Below are 25,481 nucleotides of genomic sequence, written 5' to 3'. Positions count from 1 at the left end.
GTGGCTTGCTTGGCCATTGCCGAGGAAAGTTGAGAGTCAACCGCATTGCTGTGGGCGTGGAGTCACATGTCCTTCCTGGTGAACCGGATGGGTTTGCAGGATAATTGATGGTGGTTTCATGGTCACCACTATATAGTCCAGATGTATTAATTCAATTTAACTTCCACCCGTTGCCCTGGTGGGATTTGAAGCCATGACCCCAAAGTGACATTACCACTATGTCAACATATTCCCCTAGCTGTCCAAACTAATTTGGCCGAGGACTTTGTAACCAGAGAAAGACAGAGATAGAGAGATTTTAAAACTAGAATGGGTTGAATTCAGATGAAACATTGGGGAGAATGGAGGACAATTCTAGGGTTTGGAAGCAGGGGGACATAAAATGTGTCAACCTCACACAGGGTTGTGTGCGAGGAGATGTTGAAGCAAAAGTTGCAGAGATTAAACAGTTTGAAATGGGGAAGGATGGAAGAAAATCCCGAAAACATGGGATGATGGTTGGTATATCATCCACCATACCTCCCCACTGGAATTGTTTTAATACGGGATTGCAATCCAGACTCTAAAGTGTGAAATGGCAGCATGCTACCCCAACGCAAATAGCCCTTTGAAACATCTGATCTAAATGCCCCCTTTCAACGCTATGGGGCTTTCATGTCTTAAACCCAACTGAAAGGTGCCGTCTACCGCCCTGTATGATATCCAGTAGTAAAATCGAGCTAAAATACAGACGTAAACTTTGGTAAATGTCCATTAGTACTATGCAAGTAGAACACTCTAGTAGTTTGATTTCATGCTTGGTTAATTTTGACAACAGGGTTCTACAGAGAACGTAACACATTTGCAGGTATCATTCCTAATGCGTCTCTCGGGGCAACATTAGCCATCCGCCCCTGGCATCTTTTGGAAGAGATATTTATTTGCATCCTGTAGCTTAAATGTCATTCCTCTTCAAGGGAAGAGGAAACTTTCATTTGAAAATATAATATGAAGTATACATACGAAGCACCAAATTAACGAACCAACAGAATCTAGGATGGCTAATATGCCTTAGAAAGTGATGTGTTTTCTCTCGAAACCACCCACAACTTTTATTACCCTTGGTGCGTTACAAAAAAAAAATTAGGAGCTTAGGGAAGCAATGTAAAACAAACTAGGTTAGAAAGGACTCGGCTGCAGAAAGCAAAATAATTGCTTTTCACTGAAGTAACCCCCCCCCCCCCCCTCCACACACACACAGACACACTCATGCAATCTCTGGAAGCCGTGAGATAACATCTATCTGAATAATTGCACCAGCAACTAAACGGTTAAGAACTACCTTCCAGCACAAGCTGAACACTGGGTGGTGGTGGTTGGGGGGGGGGGGGGGGGGGGGGAAGAGATGATGTAAATCCCTCGGAACGCCATGTGACACTTGGAGGCAGCTTTAATTAATAATAGAGCTCCAAACGACAGAGACACTGACTTTTGAGGTTTTCAGTGCCTGCAGTTGGTTCGCAATGTGTCAGCAAGCAGACGAGGTGGAGAGGACGGTGTGTGTCCGCGCCTCCGGCCGGCCAGGGGAACGCTGCTCCGAAGTGCAGGAGGTCGCCAGGAGGTTAAGGATAATAGGGGACCATATGCAAGAAAGGGCAGAGAGGAAAGCCGACAGGAACAGAATCCACACAAACGTCAGCAACAGGCACTTTTATACCATTTGCACACTGGTCCATGTCACAGCGCTCCTCATACTCATCCGAAAAAAGCACCTGTAGGAAGTTTGACACCTGGGATCTGTACTTCCAACAGGTAAGAGGAGCCTCAGGCTTCTTAATCGCTGAAGCACTGAGATTAAGTATTGAATCGAATTTAAGCTTTCTTGGATGAGAAAGGCATTGGCAGCTGCAATTTGAAGTGCTGACCCTGTTCTTCTCATACTAATGTTGACAATTGTATTTCCTTCTTGGAGAAATGTGTTTTAAACCAGAAACGTGCAGGTTTTTAGTGTAAATATCTGTGGTGGGGAACTTGCAGCCAGTTTCGATATTGTAGCTGGCGTTTGATCATTTTGACCATCGGCAGATATGGACAAGGCAGTTGGAAAAGAAACATTTTTAAAGAGTCTACCTAGCTAACTTGTGGGTAACCCGAGTCGTGCAGACTGCGGAAAGTCCCCGACTACATTGAGAGCTTATCTCAGCTGGTCAGTCACAAGGATGATACAATTGGCTTGACTATCTCTGAGCTGATGGTGAGAATCAGCCAGCGTTCCTTTTGATACACAGCCAGTCACCCCAGCTGCAACCTGTGTGTGCGCGCTTTCTGAGGACACAGACTTGTGTTCTCTTCCACCAGTGAATAGCCCCGCCAACTCCCACTCTCTGGGGCCACTTGAGCGACGGTGTGCCAATGCCTGTGGTGTACCATTGATTGGGCCACTTCCTCAGGAGAGGAGCACCAGAATGTGGCGGGGCGGGGGGGGGAGAGCGAATATCTTCATTAAATTTAAGGTATGGTTTTCAGTCATGAGCTATTTGCCCATATTTTTTGCACGTACTATTCAAGCCATCTTGTAGCATTTATTCCAGCACTTATAGGGTGCAGTGACACCCTCACTGGATAAGGCACAGACAGGTCTCTTTACGTCTTTGGAAAGGACTACAAAGTTCCCAGCGTCAAATCAAATGCCATCAGTTTAAAATCACAAATATGTCTTGAAAAGTAGCGTTCGTGTGTCTTCCTCGAGAGGCCCCATGAGATCACGAAGGAAAAGAATGTTTTCAATCGTGGTTACAAATAACTTCGATTTCATTGAGAGAGTAAGATTATTTTATTTTATTTCATTTCAGTCAACAATAAAAGACTAGAATGAATGTATCTTTCTACTTTCCAGGTGGCAGCTGCAGGATCTGCCATTCCGCCGACCCAGTACAGGTCAGAGCGTCGCTCGGGGGTGAAACTCAGCCCCAAACTTGGGCTGAACCAAACCACCAGAATGCGAAGGAGTTGGACTGGAAAATTGCGCTGGTTACATTTTGCAAGACAGCGGAACAATTTTTCTTTTAAAAAAATGCATGCTTTTAAATTTGGAATGTAACCTTTGTTACCGCAGTTTTATACCAGTTGACGTGGCTGCATGTAATTGCAAATGTATGAGTTTTTAAAAAAAATAAGGTCTTAGCGTCTTAATGTAAATACATTTATGCCTGATGTTGGTTACTTTTTTAAAAAATATCTGCCGTTTCACAGAATTGTTGAAAATCAACTTGTAAATTGTAAATAAATGTTTCTGAACCAGAAGATCTTCCGCAGTGTCATTTAAAATAACCTCAGATTTGCTATGAGCACAAACACTTCATGATGACCATCTCCATAAACAATATTTAAAAAATGATGGCCACTCCAGCCCTCAGAAACAGAGTGGCGAAGTAAGTATTTAATTGTACACCCGCTTGCAAAACGTTGTTGTTGCCTATAAAACACCGGAAAATTCAGTCCCTTTGCTTGTTAAAAAGATGAGTGCGGAATACATTTACTTAATGTTAGCCAATACCTCGCGCTGACTGAGTTTGAAATGTTTATATTGTTATGATTCCCGTCGCACGTGGAGATTTGTCCGCTTTCTCCGCACTGAATAAATAACACGGAGCACGATCCCAGCTGTTGCACAGCTGCATTGGTTGCAGCATCCCCGAGGAGCGAGGGCTCCCGGGCCACGGCCGCTCCATCTCATTCGGCCATCAATACACCTGGAAGTGCGCGGAGGTGCTCCCGTCCTTCCAGTACCGCAGGCTTTCCACCACAGCGGTTCGGCACATTGGACAGCTCCTCTCCCGGTCGAACCACAGGCGGGCGCACTCGTCGCAGAAGACGTGCTGGGTGGAGGGGGTGGGGTGGGAGTAGAGGACAAGGGCAATGAACACAAGAGTCACGCACTTAAAATCATGTGAGATCCGCGCGTGTGAAGATGCTCCGTCGCATCAGTTTTAAGTAAAGGTGAAGTCACACCGACAATATGTCCAAGCTGTTGATCTCTGCGCTCGCAGCAGTGAGCGTGCAGTTAGCAATACAGACTCTCATTGGGGGGGGGGGGGGAGGATTACAGATGATTCGCTTTAATTTCACATTCCAAATCCTTTACCTTTTGATTAGAACTCCCAATGCACCTTCACGCAATACATTTAAAGTCTAAGACTCGACTGCATGTTTAATTATGTTGCCTTCAACGCGGATAGAAATCGGTATAACGCTGCACGGTGCCCACTTCATGCGATGTGTTCATAAAGGTATGAATAATGCAGTATGGTATTCTCTTACTCCACAACTGGGGTTCTGCCGAGCACATCACCCAAATGCATTGACGGAAGTCTCTTCCCATTCCAACGGCATTGTCGAAACAACAAGAAATACCATTTTATTTGTTGTTGTTTTAACAATGCCGTTGGAACTGCCACCGGCTCCTTCACAGCATTTCCTCCGGGTGCTCCAGTTTCCTCCCACAGTCTAAAGAGGTGCAGGGTAGGTGGATTGGCCATGCTAAATTGCCCTTTTAATCCAAAAGGTTAGGTGGGGTTACTGGGATAGGGTAGAGGCCAGGTCTTAAGGAGGATGCTCATTTCGAGGGCCGGTACAGGCTCGATGGGCTGAATGGCCTCCTTCTGCACTGTAGCGATTCTAGGATTTTACGATTCCCTTTCGCTCTTTAAAACAAAATAATTTGTGTGGCGCCTTTCAGGAAATTATAGGTCCCAATGCCCTTTCCAGGAGAGTTGTGGAGCAGCATTTGCCACGGAGTCACAGGAGAGATGAAGTCAGATGACCAAAACCTCGGTCCATCAATCGCAGGAGGAGGCCAATCGGCCCATCGTGTCTGCACCGAGAAAAATAAGAGGTCGATTTTTGCGGAAGGGTTTAAAGGAGGAAAATGTGAAGGGAGTTCCAGAGCTTCGCACCTAGGCGGCTGCTTGCCAATGGTGGGGGGTTAAAATTGCGGATGCTCAACAAACCAGAGTTGGTAGAGTACAAAGATGGATTGGGGGGGGGGGGGGGGGCGGTGCTGTTTTGAGATTGGAAGATATTATAGAGAGGGGGGGAGCAATGTCACAAAAGGATCTGAAAACAAGGGTGAGAATTTTAAAATCGAGTTGTTGCTTAATCAGGAATCCTGCTCTCTGGACCCCATTCTTATTAAACTGATGACCACAGAAATGTTCATCCTGGCTCCTATCTAAGCTGCTATTAAGACGTTCTCCTCGGGTAGTCTCCCTCTCCTACAGGTGGTGCCCTCACCACCCGTCCTTAACACAAAAAAAATTACCCTTGAACCCTCTTGTCCTTGCGAGTTCCCGATCCTTATCCAAACTCACTTTCCCCTCCACAGTCCTACAAGTCGTCCTCTCCCAGATCCGCCCACACCTTTTCCAAAGCTTCATTGCAATCTCGCCGATCAGGTTTTGCTACTGTCACAACTGAGGGCTATAATCAGTCGCAAGTGGCTTCCTACTCGACAGCGACCCTCCTCATCCCTCTTCACCTGTCTGCAGCTTTTGACACGGTTGACCACAACATTTTGCTCCAGTCAACCCTTTTCCACCTGCCTCAGACCGGGTAGGACTCCACTCACCCGATGCAATTCTCATCTACCCGGGGAATCGCCGGCAATGGCTCCTCTGCCCACACCGTTACCCCAGGAGTCCTTCAAGGGTCTTATTCTTTGCTCCTCCTATTCCTCATTGACAATAAACAAAGGCGCAAAGCTCATTCTAACTATAATCAATAAAGGCAAAGCACTTCAGTTACTGATTTTTTTAAAACCCGAAAACGTTGGAAACACGGACTCGGCGACATCTGGGTGATTTCAGGTCCAGGGTATCTATTAGCAGACACGGAGCTGAACCGTCAACTTTCTTTTCACTCCACAAATGCTGCCTGGCCCGCTGAGTGTTTCCAATATGTTTTATTGCACCGAGACCTGCTTCGAGCTGCATTGCAGCAATGATCATTTAATCCCGTCCTCTACATATCATTTCCAGTTATAATTGGTTAAGTGCATTGCTTCATCCATTTTTTGTCATGTCTCACGCTTCCTAATGCAGTGCCCCAATGATAAATGCTATTTTTCAGATTTTTTTCTAAACATGCTGTTATCTGGCAATAGACAAACCAACCAGCCACCAACCCCTTAATTTGTAACAATCAGATTGGTCGCTTATATTGCATCTGTTGATCGGGTAATTAAAACCATGAAATGTTGCTCAGGGAAACTCGGTTAGTGCTGACAATGCCAGACTTAAGAGATCATCAAGGGAAGGATCCATTTGAATACTCCCTTCGGTAACAGCTATAATAATCCATTATTGTTGCCCCCCCCCCCCCCCCCCCCTCCCTCCCCTTCCCCCTCTTTCCCCCTACCTGGCAAATCAACATCACAGGTTCTCGAAATTCTGCCTGGCAAATGGGACAGATATCGCCGGCTTCGCTGCACTGCTGGCTGGTAGCTCGCATGCCGCAGCTCTGCCAAAAAAGAAGCACAGCTTTCATATTGCTGTTTTCCAACAAAACAAAATGCAGATTTTGCCAATACTAAGGCTTTAATTTATGATGCCCCCCGACTCTGGGTCTCCCATTGCTTCCACACTTCCCACAGTCGGTGCTTTAGCAATCTTTGGAAAACGGCAGAGTTGGGGCGGCTGATGATAGACCGCGCAAGAACCCAAAGAGAAATGACATCTGAAAATCAATAGGAAAGTTTCACTTTGTGAAACAGAAGTGCGGCTGACATAATGCTAATTGTGCTGATATAACACCAAGACGACCCTTTCATAGTTCTGAAGTCAGAGCCGGTGTAACCTAATTACAGAGACTCCGCAGCCAACCCCGTAACATCAACGCTCCTCTTGAATTGATTACATCAGTAGCTGTAAAATTAACATAGCTTTTAGTCTCAGACATCAATTATGTTGTAAAGTTCCACTATTTCCTTTGTGCAGAGGTAGTTATTTTGACTTGGCGCAGATTTTGCTTCTGCCCCCACTTAAAATTTATTTTCTTCCTCTTCATTACACCTAGCACCACACCGCACACTCTTGTCATCTTATGAAAACAGAATGTTGACCTGTTCCCAGGCTTTTTGCCAATTCCATTCATCATCTTTCCCCGTTGCTCTAACAGAGTAGTGATTGTTTTACACGAGTGACTTGCTCGGCCATTTCGGAGTGCAACACCAGTCAACCATAGTGAAAGACTGGGATCTGGTGTGTGGGCAGGAGAAGGGATTTTGTCCGTTCATGGCCCCAGCTGGGGCTGGCGGGGGCGGGGGGGGGGGGGGGGGGTCTGGAAGCGATTATAGTGCCTGTCCTACAAATTATCAGATTTAGTGAATTCAATTTCATATTGAGATTTGGGCTCCAGACCGCGTGAGTTACTATTCCAATCTTCACTTTGCCCGCGAGCAACAGAATAGGTCTCATTTTCGGGGAATGTGACTCTTGCGGTCTCGGCTCAAATCAAACTCTCGGGGTTTCGGGGAAAGCACCCATTAATTTCAGGACGTTGCCCCTAGCAGACACGTTTTAAATGGTCCGACCTCTGGGCTGGAGTTGTTACGCACTTAAAGAAGCATTTGTGAGTTTATAAGAAGCACCAAGGAGGTCAAAGGAACCCATGGACACCTTTAAGGACAGGTATTACTTCTAAATAGAGTTATGGTCCTTGTGGTGTCAAACCCCAGCAGCGCAAAACTCTCAGAGGTCTCACTCACAGCGTAGAAATCAGGTTGGGATCTAACTCTGGAGTGGTCCTGGCATGTTTACGTAGCTAGAAGCTAAACTTCTCCTGCTTTTAATTCTCTTTAAGCATCATTTGCTGAAGGTAATATGTCAAGCTGGATATAATCGCACTAACATTAAAAAGGTCTCGTTACCTTGCATTGTTCGCCACCTTTTGAGCATGGCTTAATAGTAGCCTCACAGCTGGAGCCACTACTGGGATAGTATTGGAGTTGGAATTCCCAGCCAGATTCCAACTCCCTCTTTGCATAGGAATATAACTTAGGAATACAGCTACAGCAAAGACCATTCGGCCCATCGAGTTCGTTCTGCATTCTACTGCCATTTCCCCACAGGCCTGTAATTATTCTTCCTTTGGGGGCTTATCACCTTTCCTTCTGAAAGCTACAATTGAAGCTACCAAGCACTCATGTGGTGCATTCCAGAACCCAACCACTTGCTGCATAAAAAAAAGAATGTCCTAATATCACTTCTGGCTCTTTTGCCAGTCTCTATGTACTCCATGTAGACTTCTCTTGATTTTGAACATGTACCAAATCTCCTCTGAACCTCTTCTCTAAAAAGAACAATCCTAGCTTCATGTAACTTAAGTCCCTCATCCCTGGAACTATTCCCATAATTTTTTTCTCCACCCTCTTTAAAGCCTTCACACCCTTCGTGAAGTGGAGTGTCCAGAATTAGACACAACACTGCAATTCAAGCGGAACCAGTATTTTATAAAGTTCATTCTAACTCATTATATCCTTGCTTTTGTACTCCATGCCTGAAAACATTATAAAGCCAAGGATTCCATATTCTTTCTCAAGTAATTTTGCAACTGCCTTGCCATCTCCCTGCTCCTGCACCACTTGTAGAATTGCACCCTTAATTTAAATTGTCTCTCCTTGTTCTTCCTACTAAAATGTATCACTTTGCACTTCTCTGAATTAAATTTTATCTGCCTCATGTCCACCCAGTGAACCATCTGGTCTATCACTACCTCTACACAATACTTCCAACTTTTGCATGATCTGCAAATTTTAAAATTGTGTCCACTAGACCCAAGTTATACATACATAATATACATAAAGATAAGCAATGGTCCTAGTATCCGGTCTGAAAAAAAGTTCACTACTTCATAGCAAGACCAATTTCTGTAAATATTCCTTAGCTGAGGGTTCCTAGCACTTAAATGTGAGAGATACATGGTTGTAAATACGTTCTAACAGTTAGTACATTTAATCATAAATTAATGAGAGAATCAAAACTTTTGACAGTTTCCCCTGCAGAATGAGAATGCTTGTGTGAACTTTGAGTTGATGCACACTGATCAACGTTCAACTTCAGAACTCAGGTGTTTCTGTAGCACAACATGAAATGTGAAATAATTTTAAAGAAATAAATCTAGTTCAGAGTTCATAAAATAGGTTAAAAAAAGATATTTTTATTTCACGTAGATTTTTTTCTTTATCTTTAGGCTCCGCTGTGTCTTTTAAAGAAATTGGGACTAATCACTTGTGACCATGTATCTGCCAGTGCTCTCAATTTGACCTCCAGGGGCGCAGCAACAGCATCAGGTGAAGTGCCCTTGGATGCTCCCTTCCTCCCTGTAAGGAAGTTCTTTTGCCTAAATATAGGTGATGGTGAGGAATGTTTCTGTAGGTCAAACACAATTTACCTGCGATTTACACAAGATCTTCAAGGCCTTTCGCAAACCACCTATTCGACCACAGACATCCAAGAACTGCAGCATTTTACAAAGAGAGAATATACTAATGATCCAGAGAAAGAAAATCAGTTAAATTGTCAAAGATAAGCAGCACACAATAAAATGATAAATTACCTTATGCCACAGGGGTTTGGCCATTTCATTGGTTTTGTTATTTGTTGCAAAATTATAGATTTGATTATAATAACAACTTATTGTCACAAGTAGGCTTCAATGAAGTTACTGTGAAAAGCCCCCAGTCGCCACATTATGGCGCCTGTTCCGGGAGGCGGGTACGGGAATTGTTTAGCCCACTGTGCTGTACCAGCCCCTTAAAAGGAGATACTTATGGTCTTACTACAAATTTCAAACCACAGGAGTGTTCTCCGAAAATGCAGCGAGGTAATAAAAAGTTTCAAATTGCACTAATAATTGTGATCTGTATTTACTTCGGGAAACTATTAGTTGTCCCAAAAGGTTATTCCTGCAGAACTATTACTGTGTTTAAAAGCTGGGGAATTCTCAATAGCCTGCATGTAACAAAAGTATTTTTATTTTTATTTCATGTACATTTGTTTATAGAATGATTGCAAATTAAAAAAATAAATCCTTTGTAAATCATAAGAATAAATAAGGAGGAAATATTTCTGTCAAAAGGAATCTTCTGTTCGCTTCTGATTATTCACCTTGCAGAGACTGTACAGAACAATCAGGGTGCCTTCCAACAAGTAACTATTGGTGGAGTCTCCTCCGATAATGCATTTGTACCACAGCTGGATCGGGGTCAAAGATCTCATTAATTGGCTCGCCTCTTCTATTAGAAGGTAAAGTGTTCCCTGCAAAAAAAGTTCAAGAAGGTTTAATTCAACTGTGAACAATATAAATGTTATGCTTCTTTTCAAACTAAGCCTATACTTCTACTCCAGTGTCATCATTTACAGCAATGACACTTCGTTCAAAAATGCTCTGAAAATTTAGTTCCATCCATAGAGTTAAAATCAAAGGCAGGAATGAAACAGAGTATGGCATGAATAAAGTAGATGTGGAGTAGATTCTTCCTCTTGTGGGGCATTCTAGAATGAGAGGTCATAGTCTCAGGATAAGGGATAGTAAATTTAAAAGAGAGTTGAGGAGAAACTACTTCTCCCAAAGGGTTGTGAATCTGTGAAATTCGCTACCCCAGAGTGCAATGGATGCTGGGACAGTGAGGAAATTTAAGGAGGAGTTAGACAGATTTTTAATGGTAATGGGTTGAAGGGTTATGGAGAACAGACAGGACAGTGGAGTTGAGGCCAGGATGAGATCAGCCATGATCGAATGGCGGAGCAGACAAATAGGCCAAATGGCCTAATTCTGCTCCTACACCTTATGAACTTATTTCTACACAATAATAGGTAAATCTCTTTTACTCCTGATTTTTACTCTGTAATTGAAAATTAATGGGAAGTACGAGTGACATTCTTTAAAATAAATAGACAAAAGTAGCAATACCTTTTAAGTAACATTTTCGCAATTGCATTTCCAAAGGTAACTTAAGTGACTGTATGTGGCAATGCAAACTGTGAACATTTATTTAATTTTAGTAACTCTCCTGATTTTTTTCAAGTTGAAGTTGACCAAAGTAGTTTTCATCCAATTTTAGCACAAAGCACTCCCAGGTCCAGCACAGATGGCTTGGTGCAGGATAAAAATTCCTCTTTGTGCTGCCCCAACAATGTACCTTCATCCAACATCAGAAGTATGCCCCCTACTGCATCAATATGACAATTTGTATTTCAAGGATCAGTCATCCTTCTCTTCTGTGCTTTTCCCATTTCGTGCCAATTCATGGAGAATTGTTCAATGCTCAATGTTCAAAGATCTGAAATCATAACTACGGGGAACTGAATTGAGTGCCCAAACTCACTTCAATTAGGACTCTTATAGTGAGGAGAGATAGATGTTTTTCAGTCCAGTAGTCTGGTCTGATTTCAAACTCGGTCCCCCTTTATGAGAAGACAGCCACTGACTACGTTTGTTTATGTAGGTGGACTGTTCCTGTGACATTTTGCTTTATTCAGATAAGTTTATAAAACTGGAAATAAAGCAAAAACCTTTACTTTAAAAAAACAAAATTTTATGGCAGTGAAGCTGAAGTGAAGCAATAAGTTGATCTGGTTGTTATTTACCAATATCAAATAGGATTATAAGATCTAAAGTTAAAAGCGAGAGCCTTCTATTTCAATAAAATAACAAGTCCCATATTATTTAAGCCATAATTTTCATTCTATTTCATAGCCCATAATAATGTTACTAACAATCTTCTATATCTAAAATGAAAACCCTGTGCAGAAAATAGAAATACAACTAATTGACTTATGGAGACGGACACCACTAAATGAAAAACATCCAAATGATGTAGATCTGGAATAAAATGGTGGAACTACATACCAGGTGCACCATCATCTATGTCTGAAGATAGGTCAATGTTGTTCTGACAAGGGGAAATTAATTTGTCTTTTCACAGCACCTGCTTAATTGCCACAAATAACACGTTGCACCACTGTGATTTTGATTTGTCCCTCTTAATATTTGGCTACCTCTCTGCCTTCGGCATTTTTGATTGCTCAATTTTCCTCCAGTGTCTATTTTTCTTGCTCCATTTTGAATGAATGACAAACTTTCATAAACGTGATATCTTCCATGTTTCAAGGATAACTCAAGGTGCTCCATGGATAATGAAATACCTTTGACCTGATGTCCCTATAGGCAAACGTAGCAGCCAATGTGCACAGTTAATGTCCGACAAATGGCCGGGAGTTAAATGACAAGATAATCCTTTATTGAGCAATAATGGTTGAGGAATAGGTATTTGATAGCACACTGGGAGAACATCCCCACTCTTCTTTGAATAGTGCCACTTAAGAGGACATACCTGATTCAACATCTCCTCGAACATTGGCACCTCCAATAGTGCAGTTTTCCCTCAGGGGACATTCAAGTTCCAGTCTAGATAATAGCCATGTCTGACTTATTCACAATAGCATCTTTTAGTTATATCCATCTCAGCACAAACTATTCAATTTCTTCTAATAGTTTCCTAAATATGTCAAGCCCCAGTGTTCCATCCTTGGTCCCTCCATATTCATAAACCACAGGAGTGCCATTGTCTTCAAGAAAAGGACCGGCTCCAATGTGTTCCCTGCAACATGTGCCAACAACATGTAACTAGAATCTTCCAATCCAACCACCATATAGCAATATATTGCTGATTGTCCATTTAATGCCAAGTCCCGAGTGAGCTGGAATTTCCTTCAGCTCAAAATCAGAACAAAATTTTCCATTTGTGGCCCATCTCTCCTACTTGTAAATGGAATCCTCATGCAAGCTGTTTAAACACAGTAATTGATTTCTCGGATGTGTTCCTCACCAGCTTTTCCTCTATCATCTGCAGTGTAGTGTTCTATTTATCTGTTCTTTTGAAATTCTCTCTAAGTCACTGAGCATTTTCCCTTCCTTCAAAGTCTTCATCAAAGACCTATTTGTTGCCTGCATTCTGTTCTTCCTCGCCTTTAATTCGCCCCACCTACAAGTCATTAGCCCCTTTATAAAGCACCCAGATGCACTTTGTCGTATGTAACACTGTAAGAATGCAAACTGTTTGTGTATTTTCTATTTCAAATGCTGACAGATCAGCCCTGCAGAGACTAGCAGGTTTTTAATGTTTTGTTTATATCCCGATTAATGTCACGATTCTCAGCAACTGTTCCTCTCCCCCCCCCGCCCCCCCCCTCTCTCCCCCCCAATCTAAAAAGGGGAGTGAAGTTTTCCTAATCTAACTGCTTCGATGCTGCAAGTGAAATATTTACAGGTACAAATTGCACAAAGGGCAGCTGCATCACAACAGTTGGCATGGAAACCTTGTAAAGATAGCATGATGTCACTGCAACAGGAATAAAAAGTCACCTGCTTGCCTTCCAAAGACCATGATTCAAGTTTGACACAGCCGCACTCACGTGTCATCCTTTCCCCCCCACGTCTGGTGCTGTAGGATAGGCTCTATACCGGAACACCCAATAAAACAGCACAGATATCTCATGGGTCTTGGGGGATGAGATCATATAACAAGCTGTCACTCTAATCTTTTGTGCTTTGAACAATTATAATCATTCATAGCTTTGGCATTTTTGTGATCTCATATCTCCAGGGAATTGAGTGATGTCAGTTCTGCAGCAGGCAGCCAGTACAGTTTGCGTTTCAGGTTTGTGCAGCTGACAGCTTGGGACAAATATATAACAGCAATCGTTTTAGTCTTAACATCTCCACTGGCCAACAGGCCCATTAATCTGAAAAAAATTCTGCGTAGTGAGAATTTTACTTCAGAGAATGGTATATTAGAACCATTTCTTCATTTAAGGGGGACTCTCACACAAAGCAGGATTGAAGCAAAAATAATCCACTAAAGCCCGGCCTGTTACATAAGACTAGATTTTGTTGACATGACACAAATGACTCATTCTATTTCCAGATGAGATGCTTAATTCAGATTTGACAAATGCTAGGAAAACAACCTCAGCAGTTTTGTTTAAAAATAATATTGTTGCTACAGTTAGGCACTACATCCTTGAGCTTAGAGAGGGGAAGAAAAAAAACTGGCCTGGATTCCCCACTCCTGATTACTATCCAGTGACCCCTGCTGGATAGTGTGTGTGGATGACAGGTGCAGACAGGATCTGCTTTGGCTGTGATGGGTCTGACAGTTGAGCTTGCTGGCATCAGGATCCAGCCTCAAACATGAAGAGTGGCCACTTGGGCAAAGGCTGGAAAGCCTGCCAGCACCCCTGGAATCATACTCCAATATAATTAGCTGTCCTTGGAGTAGAGGGCTAAATCAAAGAGGAAGCTGGACAAAGAAATTTTAAAAATGATGCTTTTGCTGAATAGTAAGTAATTATTACACAGAATTTACAGAACAGAAACAGGCTATTCGGCCCCACTGGCCTATCCAGGCATTTATGCTCCACATGAGGCCCTCTTATCCTATTTAGTATAACTTAATGAGCATATCCTTCTATTGCTTTCTCCCCATCTACCTATCTAATTTCCCCTTAAATGAATCATAACCTCTTAAAATTAAATTTCAGAAGTTTATTTTGTTTAAGAGTGGGGAGTGATGATATCATGAAGGCAAATCGAGTTGGATCTCTCCAGACTGATGGTGTAAAGAAGTTAAAATTAATCTGGACTGTACAATTAAAACCAGGGTTCTCCTGATTAATGGCTCGATCTCTGCTGACTCTTGCTTCTCCAAGCAAAATCCTTCAATGATGTAATAAATCAACACTTACCAGTTTAAACAAATATACAGAAAAATTAAGCAAATGCTAAAGTTGAAATAACGTCCATTAACAAACTGACTTTTTTAAAAAAAGGTTCAGACAGTGGTACTCACTCCCCAGACATACAAGTAACTTCTGCATAGTTGACCTAGTGGACATTCTGAAACAGAACTTCAAGTTTATATATTCCTTTACTTCTAATGGAAGCATTTCTGCAGTAAATAGCATCAATGCTGGAATTTCCTGGTTTATACCATGTGGTACATTCAGTAATAATTAAATAATGCATATACCAGCTGGGAAGTTATTTATAATCACTGTCACCTTTTGTGGCAGCACGGTAGCATTGTGGATAGCACAATTGCTTCACAGCTCCAGAGTCCCAGGTTCGATTCTGGCTTGGGTCACTGTCTGTGCGGAGTCTGCACATCCTCCCCGTGTGTGCGTGGGTTTCCTCCGGGTGCTCCGGTTTCCTCCCACAGTCCAAAGATGTGCAGGTTAGGTGGATTGGCCGTGATAAATTGCCCTTAGTGTCCAAAATTGCCCTTAGTATTGGGTGGGGTTACTGGGTTATGGGGATAGGGTGGAGGTGTTGGCCTTGGGTAGGGTGCTCTTTCCAAGAGCCGGTGCAGACTTGATGGGCCCAATGGCCTCCTTCTGCGCTGTAAATTCTATGATAAAAAACCTTAATCGTTATGCCTGCATTGGAATTTCACACAAACAGCTGCTGTGAAGCGATAGTTGCATTTTGATGAAAGATTACCAACCTAAATCATGAACTCTGTTATTCTCCCCACAGATGCTGCCAGACCTGCTGAGCATTTCCAGTATCATTTTTGTTTTTACATTCTTGTCTTGGACTCAAAAATATAAAGAGAAACTTGGTTTGGGCAGAATCATTTGGACTCAATTAGCAGTGTTGCCGGTCAGGCGGGTTTAACCTTTGTTGAGTTACCCAGAGAAATTACAGGAGAAGGTGGGGGGTGGGGGCTGTCTAAAACAATAACACTGGACTTGTTATGCTGCAGGTGTTGGTTCAATAACCCTGTAAGATTTCAAGGCTTTCATGCAACTAAACGCGTCTTCTATGAAATGACATTCAGTGCCCAATTCCTTAAATTCCACACAGCGGGGTACATTTTGACTTTGAGTGTTCGTATAAACTGGGTAGTTATGAACCAGAAGTCTGTTTTACATCTCTCCAGACTTTTATTTCTTATGCAATAATTTAGGTCAACAAAGCTCAAAGTCTGTCAATATATGAAATGAAAATGGCTTATTGTCACAAGTAGGCTTCAATGAAGTTACTGTGAAAAGCCCCTAGTCGCCACATTCCAGCGCCTGTTCAGGGAGGCTGTTATGGGAATTGAACCGTGCTGCTGGCCTGCCTTGGTCTGCTTTCAAAGCCAGCGATTTAGCCCTGTGCTAAACAGCTCCATCTTGTGCTAAACAGCACCATCTATATGTAAAATTGTTTGGGATTAGGATTTAAATTAATGGCCAATTATTGTTTACAAATACATGTCCATTTTAAACTTTTGTTTTCAAATTTCCTTACCAATAGATTAAAGCAGCATAATGTAAAAAGATGGTTAATAAAAGGTGACAGTGATTATAAATAACTTCCTAGCTCGTACTACAAACATGAAATTTAGAAGTACAGAGGAACTTATAATCCATCACTTGTGGATGATAGAAATTGTGACTTTTTAAATGTTGCCATACACATATACGACACCCGAGGCGTGAAAATGATGTCAGCAATGATATAATTGAATCGAAATGGAGAGTTGTGAATTTATTCTTTAAAAAATAAAAATAGCTAAAGGAGGGGTGGAGTGAATAAAGATTCTCCTGCAAAAGCATTCACCTGTGTGCACAATGAGGGTTCCCCAGTAGCTGACTAATTTTCTTTCCTGATTTTATCTTAAGAGTTCATTTGGAGCATTGGTGAATTTCCATGATAATTGTTTTGGAACACATTCCTATTGGTAAAATTAGGTGACTTAACTGCAAATTAGACTTACAAATTATTTTTTTGAAAAATTATTTCAGTTGAGAAAATATTTTTTACATCTTACAGTGCAAATGGTGCCTACATTACCTGATGTACACCCTTTTAAACAGGAGGCCTATGGGAGATTTATTTGAAATATATTGAATTGATGAGCCTTGGTAAGAATGGATAGGAAGTCCGTATTACACCCAGCAAAGAGACCAATAACAGACAGGAGTTGAGGTGGAGGGTGTTCCGTGTGCAGATTATAGGTTTCAAGTACTTTGTACAAGGATTCGAGAGGAATTGATGAAAAAGGTTTTCAACTGTAGGTCGGTAGCAGTCTGAAATTCATTGCTTGAATGTGTTGTAGAGGTGAAAACGTCATTGCATCTAAAAACCATGTGAACGTGAACTTGTGCTGTCATCCACAAGGCTACAGACCAAGAGCTGGAGGATTAGGTGGATAGCTCTTTCTTGACTGGCACAGACTCACTAGTCCAAATGGCCACCTCATCTGCTGCAAATTTTGATGACTCCACTCTCTAACCCCCGACTCCCCCACCATTTGTTTCTGTAAATTATACTGGGTCTGTTGCTTCCATGTTCTGAAATCCGGAGCAGAATTTTCAAAAATAAAAGGCAGTGTCAGGTCCAGAAACACAGCCAGGTTTTCTGACCAGATCTTTTGACATTCTATCAAAAAAAAATCAGCTGATACCCAAAAAAGATGAAGATAAAGACCTGACAGAATGTGGATCATACAGACCCATTTCACTGCTGAATGTGGATGTGAAAATACTTGCAAAGGTCCTGGCCAAAAGGCTGGAGGGCTGTGTACCAGAGGTGGTCGCAGAGGACCAAATGGGCTTGGTCAAGGGTAGGCAGCTCACAGCGAACATCAGGCGGCTGCTGAACGTAATAATGACCCACCCCATCACTAAAACATATTATCCAATCATTATTGCATTATTGCCTATGGACATTGCTGTGCACAAACTGACTGCTGCATTTCCTGCATTACAAAAGTGACAATGTATCAAAAAGTACTTGACTGAACATAAAGTGCTTTGGGAAGAATGAAGGTTGGGAAAGGTTACATGCAAGTCTTACTTTTTATTCTTTGTACCGCATTGATGAGAATTCAGTGGAATGTTAGTTATAACACCTGCTGAGCCATAGTTTAAGTTCTTGAGTTTATCATTCAAGATATAAATGATTACACAGAGTAGGTTCAAAACTTAAAACCGCAACCAAAATTCTGTCAATAGTTTGACAATTAAATATTTATCTTTATTCCTACTGAATAATCACAAATAATGGGCTTGTCAATGTCTTTTGTGATGAAACAAGTTCTCTCTGGATTTAATAGTAAAAGAAAAAAAGTCAAGAGTTTATAATAATGTTTTTGAAAAAGATATTGGCATACAATATTTACCTTCTAATTGGGAAGATCATTTTCAAACAATTTCTTCTTCCACCCTCTGTTTTCAGAAAGAACTTTTCTCCCCAACTCACATTACTAACATCCATTCACGTAAAGAATGGCTTAGACAGTGACCTCAAAATGTGGAGGAATTCATTGTTTTGTTCAGAATTAGTTTTAAACCATCAAGTGTTGCGGGCGGGGAATCTTTGCAGTAAAGATTCTCAACAATGAGACCATTGTTTAACCTACCCTAAAATAGTCCTGTAAATGGGGGGGGGGAAAGTACCTTTTAATATTTGATTAAATATTTCCAGTTACAATAAAACACTGCTCTATTTAGAAACAAGATTACCAAGATTAAACATGGGTGTGTTCAGAAAGAAAGCTCAGGAATTCTGAAAGTTCAACAGCATTGGAGTTTGTCACTTATGACTATGAGAATAGGGGAAGAGAACGTCACCCTAACTGCTAAGGCCAAAAGTTCTAGAAACCCGTCCCAAATTTTTTACCTTTCTACCTCCTTTAAGACACTGTTTCAAACGTCTCTCTTTGGCTCAGTTCCTGTCCTAATATCTCCACAAGTGGTTTGGTGTAAACGTTTGGTTGATGCCACTCCTGTTTCAGTATGCTAAAGATGCTACACAAAATACAAGTTGTTGTTCTGGCTGCAAGGCATAGTCCATGGTTTCAAACCACCAGAGGGCCATGTAGAAGTTCTTCATGCAAAGGCACAGTGCTAAAAGTAACATGGTGATTATTTTCTTCAGTTTGCACAAAAAAATTAATGTATAAATTGATTGGCAAGACTGACAGAAAGTAACACAGACTTCCCCTCTGACTTTACTGTTACCCTGAATCTGGTCCCAGGCTAACATTAGTTTATAAATCATAGACAATCTTGATTTTGTTATAGAAACAATCAAGGGGAACTTCTGCATAATTTCATGGGAGGAAGAGGGTAATAAAGAGAATTGAAATCAGATCTTACATTTAAACCTGCCAGTTAGTTAGATGGCAGAAAGGCAAGATTTCCAAGTTTTATCCCGGCACTGACAGAAATGAATGTATACAGGAGATTGAGATGGAGCTAATCCACCCTGGGAAAGAATAAAATCCCCATGACAGCATCCAATGGTTTCTATCTGCTGCCACTATCCAACTGTCCTATTCTAAATGTTGATCACTCGTGTGTGAATTCTCTGTAGTTAGAATGTCACCATGTGTTGAAGTCTGCATCTTTTTTGCCTCATTGTTTACGGCCCAGTCTCCTTTTGGGATCTATTTATTATTGTACCATCCTCACCCTTTGTTGTAACACATTTCCAATTTTCTCCATCAACAATAGCATTTATATAGCAGCTTTAATGTATTTAAATGTTCCAAGGGTCCGTACAAGAGAGTTAGCAAACAAAGTCTGACATCAAACTACATAAGGCAGATGACCAAAGGATTGGTCCAAGAGGCATGTTTTTAACTTAAAGGATGTAAGAAGTAGAGAGGGAATTCCAGGGGCCATGGCTTCAACAGCTGAAGGTATGGCTATCAATGACGCAGTTATAAAATCCGGGATACAGTTTGGAGGAGTGCAGAGATCTTGGGAGATTGTTAGACTGGAGAACTGTGTGTGGCATTTGCACGCACTCCCAGTGTCTGCGTGGATTTCCTCTGGGTGCATCAATTTCCTTCCACAGTGCACAGATGTGCAGATTAGGTAGTTTGGCCATGCTAAATTGCCCTTTAGTGTCCAGGGATGTACAGGTTAGTTGAACTATTGCTCAACTCGGGGCCAATGTGGGTCAGCAAGCACTGGGCCGATGGGTGAATGCAACTTGGTACGAGTCAAGATATGGGCAGCAGGATTTGGGGTGAGCTTAAGTTTATGAAGGGTTGAAGACATTGCTCTTTTTTTATACAAAAACTCCCTCAATACATTTGCTAGCCTTGTGCTGGCAATATCATTCTCAGTTCCCAAGAATTCATCAGCAGGGAGATAGTTTCAAAAAAAAAGTATTTTATTACAAAGCAGTATCAAAACAGGTTACAGTGAATAAACACCCTGGGAAACACTTCCAAACAATCAACTATACAGTCTGCACAGTTTTCCTCTTCCCACCCCCCTCACCCCCCCACGACAAACAGCCCCTCAAACACGGCCATAAACATCCCCCACCTTCCCTCAAACCCCCCTGAAGAGCCCCATAACTCATACTTTATCTTCTCTAACCGCAGGAAGTCATACAGGTCACCCAACCAATCCGCTACCCCCGGTGGCGATGCCGACCGCCACTCCAGCACAATTCACCGCTGTGCAATCAGAAGGGCGAAGGCCAAGATATCGGCCTTCCTCCTGCTTCTCTGAAACTCCAAATATCGCCACCAAAGGGTCCGGGTCCACCTCCTCCTCCACTATCCTGGCTAAGACCGCAAAGACTCCCGCCCAGAATCTTCCCAATTTTTCGCAACCCCAAAACACGTGCGCGTGATTCGCTGGCCCTCGCCTACACCTCTCACACTCATCTGCTACCCCTTGAAAGAACCCACTCATATGCACCCTGTGCACCACCTTAAACTGTATCAGGCTCATCCCTGCACAAGAGGAGGTCCCGTTTACCCTACGCAGTGCCTCACTCCATACTACTCAATTGATCTCCCCTCCCAACTCCTCTTCCCATTTCCCCTTGATCTTCACCACCCGCTCGCCTCCCTGCTGCCCCAGCCACTTGTATATATCCCCAATTCTTCCCTCCCCTTCCACATCCGGAAGCAGCAGTCACTCCAGCAGAATGTATCCTGGAAACCTAGGGAACCCCCTCCAGACCTTTCGCGCAAAGTCCCTAAACTGCAGATACCTGAACTCACTCCCCCTCGACAGCTCTAACCTCTCCCTTAGCTCCTACAGACTGGCTAACCCTTCCTCCAAATACAGATCCATCACCTTGACCAGCCTCACTTCCCTCCACCTCCTGTATACACTATCCACCCCCCCCCCCCCCCCCCCCCCCCGGCTCCAACCCATGATTCTCACACAGCGGCGTAGGCACTGACATCCCTTCCATCCTAAAATGCCTCCTTAACTGACTCCATATCTTCACTGTGGACTGCACCACTGGGCTCCTTGAATACCTACTCGGAGCTATTAGCAACGCTGCCGTCACCAAAGACCTCAAACTAGACCCCTTACAAGATTCCTCCTCCATTCTAACCCACTCTACCCCGTCTCTTTCCCACCACTGTCGCACCTTGTCCACATTCGCTGCTCAATAATAATGAGGCAAGTTCGGCAACACCGACCCCCCTGCTGCCTCTGCACCTACCCCACCCATACAAAAGAACAAAGAAAATTACAGCACAGGAACAGGCCCTTCGGCCCTCCCAGCCTGCGCCGATCCAGATCCTTTATCTAAAACTGTCACCTATTTTCCAAGGATCTAATTCCCTCTGTTCCCTGCCCGTTCATATACCTGCCTCGCTGCATCTTAAATGATGCTATTGTGCCCGCCTCTACCACCTCCGCTGGCAAAGCGTTCCAGGCACCCACTACCCTCTGCATAAAAAACTTTCCACGCACATCTCCCTTAAACTTTCCCCCTCTCCCCTTGAAATCGTGACCCCTTGTAATTGACACCCCCACTCTTGGAAAAAGCTTGTTGCTATCCACCCTGTCCATACCTCTCATAATTTTGTAGACATCAATCAGGTCCCCCCTCAACCTCCGTCTTTCCAACGAAAACAATCCTAATCTACTCAACCTTTCTTCATAGCTACCACCCTCCATACCAGGCAATATCCTGGTGAACCTCCTCTGCACCCTCTCTAAAGCATCCACATCTTTCTGGTAATGTGGCGACCAGAACTGCACGCAGTATTCCAAATGTGGCCTAACCAAAGTCCTATACAACTGTAACATGACCTGCCGACTCTTGTACTTAATACCCCGTCCGATGAAGGCAAGCATGCTGTATGCCTTCTTGACCACTCTATCGACCTGCGTTGCCACCTTCAGGGTACAATGGACCTGAACTCCCAGATCTCTCTGTACATCAATTTTCCCCAGGACTCTTCCATTGACCGTATAGTCCTCTCTTGAATTAGATCTTCCAAAATGCATCACCTCGCATTTGCCTGGATTGAACTCCATCTGCCATTTCTCTGCCCAACTTTCCAATCTATTTAAATTTTGCTGTATTCTCTGACAGTACTCCTCGCTATCTGCAACTCCACCAATCATTTTATCATCTGCAAACTTGCTAATCAGACCTTTGTCCAGATCATTTATGTATATCACAAACAACAGTGGTCCGAGCACGGATCCCTGTGGAACACCAGTAGTCACCTTTCTCCATTTTGAAACACTGCCTTCCACCACTACTCTCTGTCTCCTGTTGCCCAGCCAGTTCTTTATCCATCTAGCTAGTACACCCTGAACCCCATACGACTTCACTTTTTCCATCAACCTGCCATGGGAAACTTTATCAAACGCCTTACTGAAGTCCATGTATATGACATCTACAGCCCTTCCCTCATCAATTAACGTTGTCACTTCCTCAAAGAATTCTATTAGGTTTGTAAGACATGACCTTCCCTGCACAAAACCATGCTGCCTATCACTGATAAGTCTATTTTCTTCCAAATGTGAAGAGATCCTATCCCTCAGTATCTTCTCCAACAGTTTGCCTACCACTGACGTCAAGCTCACAGGTCTATAATTCCCTGGATTATCCCTGCTACCCTTCTTAAACAAAGGGACAACATTAGCAATTCTCTAGTCCTCCGGGACCTCACCCGTGCTCAAGGATGCTGCAAAGATATCTGTTAAGGCCCCAGCTATTTTTTCCCTCGCTTCCCTCAGTAACCTGGGATAGGTCCCATCCGGACCGAAATAGATCCCATCCGGACCAAAGTCTGAGATGATCGTGTCCACTTTACGAAAAAAGGCTTTTGGTATAAAGATCGGGAGAGCTTGAAAGATAAACGAGAACCTCGGCAGAATATTCATTTTCACCACTTGGACCTTCCCCGCCAACGTAAGTGCAGTTTATCCCACCTCTTAAGATCCTCCCTAGCCTCCTCCACCAGTTTTGTTCCATTTATGGAGCCCCGTCCATTCCATCGCTACCTGAATCCCCAAATACCTAAACCTATCCCTCGCTACCGTAAATGGCACCCTCTTAAATTAGCCCGCTGTCCCAGCTCATTCACTGGGAATACCTCGCTTTTCCACACATTCAGTTTGCACCCAGAGAGCCCTCCAAACCTCCCCAGGCCCATTATCCTTCACATACTCTCCAAAGGATCCGAAACATACAGCAAGAGGTCATCGGCATAGAGCGACACCCGATGCTCCCTCTCTCCCCTCATAATCCCCCGCCACTCTACCGACCCTCTGAGAGCCATCACCAATGGCTCTATGGCTAGCGCAAACAGCAGGGGTGATAGCGGCACCCCTGCCTTGTACCCCTGTGTAAGTCAAAGCTTATTCGTCCTCACCCTCGCCCTTGGTGCCACATACAGCAACCGTACCCATGCCACAAATCCCGGGCTGGTTTAGCACACTGGGCTAAATCGCTGGCTTTTAAAGCAGACCAAGGCAGGCCATAGCATGGTTCAATTCCCGTACCAGCCTCCCCGAACAGGTGCCGGAATGTGGCGACTAGGGGCTTTTCACAGTAACTTCATCGAAGCCTACTCGTGACAATAAGCGATTTTCATTCATTTCATTTCATTTTCAAACTCAAACCTTCATAAAACCTCGAACAAGTACCGCCACTCCACCTGATCAAATGCCTTTTCCACATCCATGGACATCACCACCTCCGGTACCAGAGCCCCTGACGGATTCATCACCACATTCAACAGCCGTCTTATATTACTCGCGAGCTGCCTGCCCTTCACGAAGCCTGTTTGATCTGCCACTACCTCGGGGACACACTCCTCCATCCTCCCCGCCAGCAACTTAGCCAATACTTTCACATCCGTGTTTGGTAGTGATTATCATAGAATTTACAGTGCAGAAGGAGGCCATTCGGCCCATTAAGTCTGCACCGGCTCTTGGAAAGAGCACCCTACCCAAGGTCAATACCTCCACCCTATCCCCATAACCCAGTAACCCCACCCAACACTAGGGGCAATTTTGGACACTAAGGGCAATTTATCATGGCCAATCCACCTAACCTGCGCATCTTTGGACTGTGGGAGGAAACCGGAGCACCCAGAGGAAACCCACGTACACACGGGGAGGATGAGCAGACTCCGCACAGACAGTGACCCAAGCCGGAATCGAACCTGGGACCCTGGAGCTGTGAAGCAATTGTGCTATCCACAATGCTACCGTGCTGCCCTAATATGGGCCTATACGACCCACATTCCACCGGGTCCTTCCCCTTTTTCGGAATTATTTAGTGTGATTACTGCCCGCGTCATCATTTCCGGCAACTCCCCCTTCTCCAATCTTCATTAAACGCCCCCAACAGATGTGGTGCCAGGTCCGTGGCAAATGCCTTATAAAATTCCGCCGGGTAATCCAGCCGAGGGCAGTAGAGCGGAGCTGCTGATTGGCTGTTGCGGGATACATTTGCATCTGTGCATTGCGGTCACTGCATCCAAAAAGTGTACCTGAGCAAGACACCCTAGGTGTTCAAGTCAAGGCAAGCATCCAGCAAAGGGCAGTAGAGCAGAGCTGCTGATTGGCTGTTGCAGGGAAAATTTGCATCTGTGCATTGCGGTCACTGCATCCAGAAAGTGTACCTTAGCAAGACATCCTAGGTGCTCAAGTCAAGGCAAGCATCCAGCAGAGGGTAGTAGAGCGAAGCTGCTGATTGGCTGTTGCGGGAAAAATTTGCATCTGTGCATTGCAGTCACTGCATCCAGAGAGTGTACCTGAGCAAGACACTCTAGGTGTTCAAGTCAAGGCAAGCATCCAGCAGAGGGCAGTAGAGCGGAGCTGCTGATTGGCTGTTGCGGGGAAAATTTGCATCCGTGCATTGCGGTCACTGCATCCAAAAGGTGGTTTGTGGAGGAGCTGTTGTCAAGTAACAGTTAAACCCAAACCACTTCTTCAGTGTTTCCCTCCCTACCTCCTCCTCTAACCAAAAAAAAAGACAATCACTGTAAGGATCCCAACCGAGTAAAGATCAAGAGGGAGACTCGAGGGCAGGTAGAAGTAGAAAGAAGTTGAACCATAACGTCAGAGCCTGCAGGTAAGTGATTGACTGTGACTTGTAAGTAGTTTTTCTTTTCCCGGAGGTGTTATCGTGCGGGGCGCAGTGGTTGCTGAGTGAGTGCT

At 43.6% G+C, this 25,481-nt stretch overlaps 1 protein-coding gene across 4 annotated transcripts in view; it reads right to left on the bottom strand.

Annotated features, from left to right (window-relative positions):
- Positions 1-2,788: 2,788 nt before the first annotated feature.
- The window catches only part of rnft2 (ring finger protein, transmembrane 2), an 87,483-nt gene continuing 64,790 nt past the window's right edge, over positions 2,789-25,481 (bottom strand). For 3 of the 4 annotated variants that reach the window (XM_072496632.1, XM_072496661.1, XM_072496643.1), the window contains 4 exons: positions 10,143-10,292; positions 9,427-9,492; positions 6,394-6,495; positions 2,789-3,857 (listed from right to left, as the gene is read on the bottom strand). In XM_072496632.1, the coding sequence (XP_072352733.1) occupies positions 3,723-3,857; positions 6,394-6,495; positions 9,427-9,492; positions 10,143-10,292 (453 nt within the window). In that variant the 3' untranslated portion in view covers positions 2,789-3,722. The remainder of the gene's footprint in view (positions 3,858-6,393; positions 6,496-9,426; positions 9,493-10,142; positions 10,293-25,481) is intronic. The other variant, XM_072496650.1, reaches the window with a different exon arrangement.

The sequence above is a fragment of the Scyliorhinus torazame genome, chromosome 1 (genome assembly GCF_047496885.1).
Source record: "Scyliorhinus torazame isolate Kashiwa2021f chromosome 1, sScyTor2.1, whole genome shotgun sequence".
In the NCBI taxonomy this organism is placed as follows: Eukaryota; Metazoa; Chordata; class Chondrichthyes; order Carcharhiniformes; family Scyliorhinidae; genus Scyliorhinus; species Scyliorhinus torazame.
The sequence above is the reverse complement of the archived record's forward strand: the minus strand, read 5'-3'. Positions and strand labels throughout refer to the sequence as shown.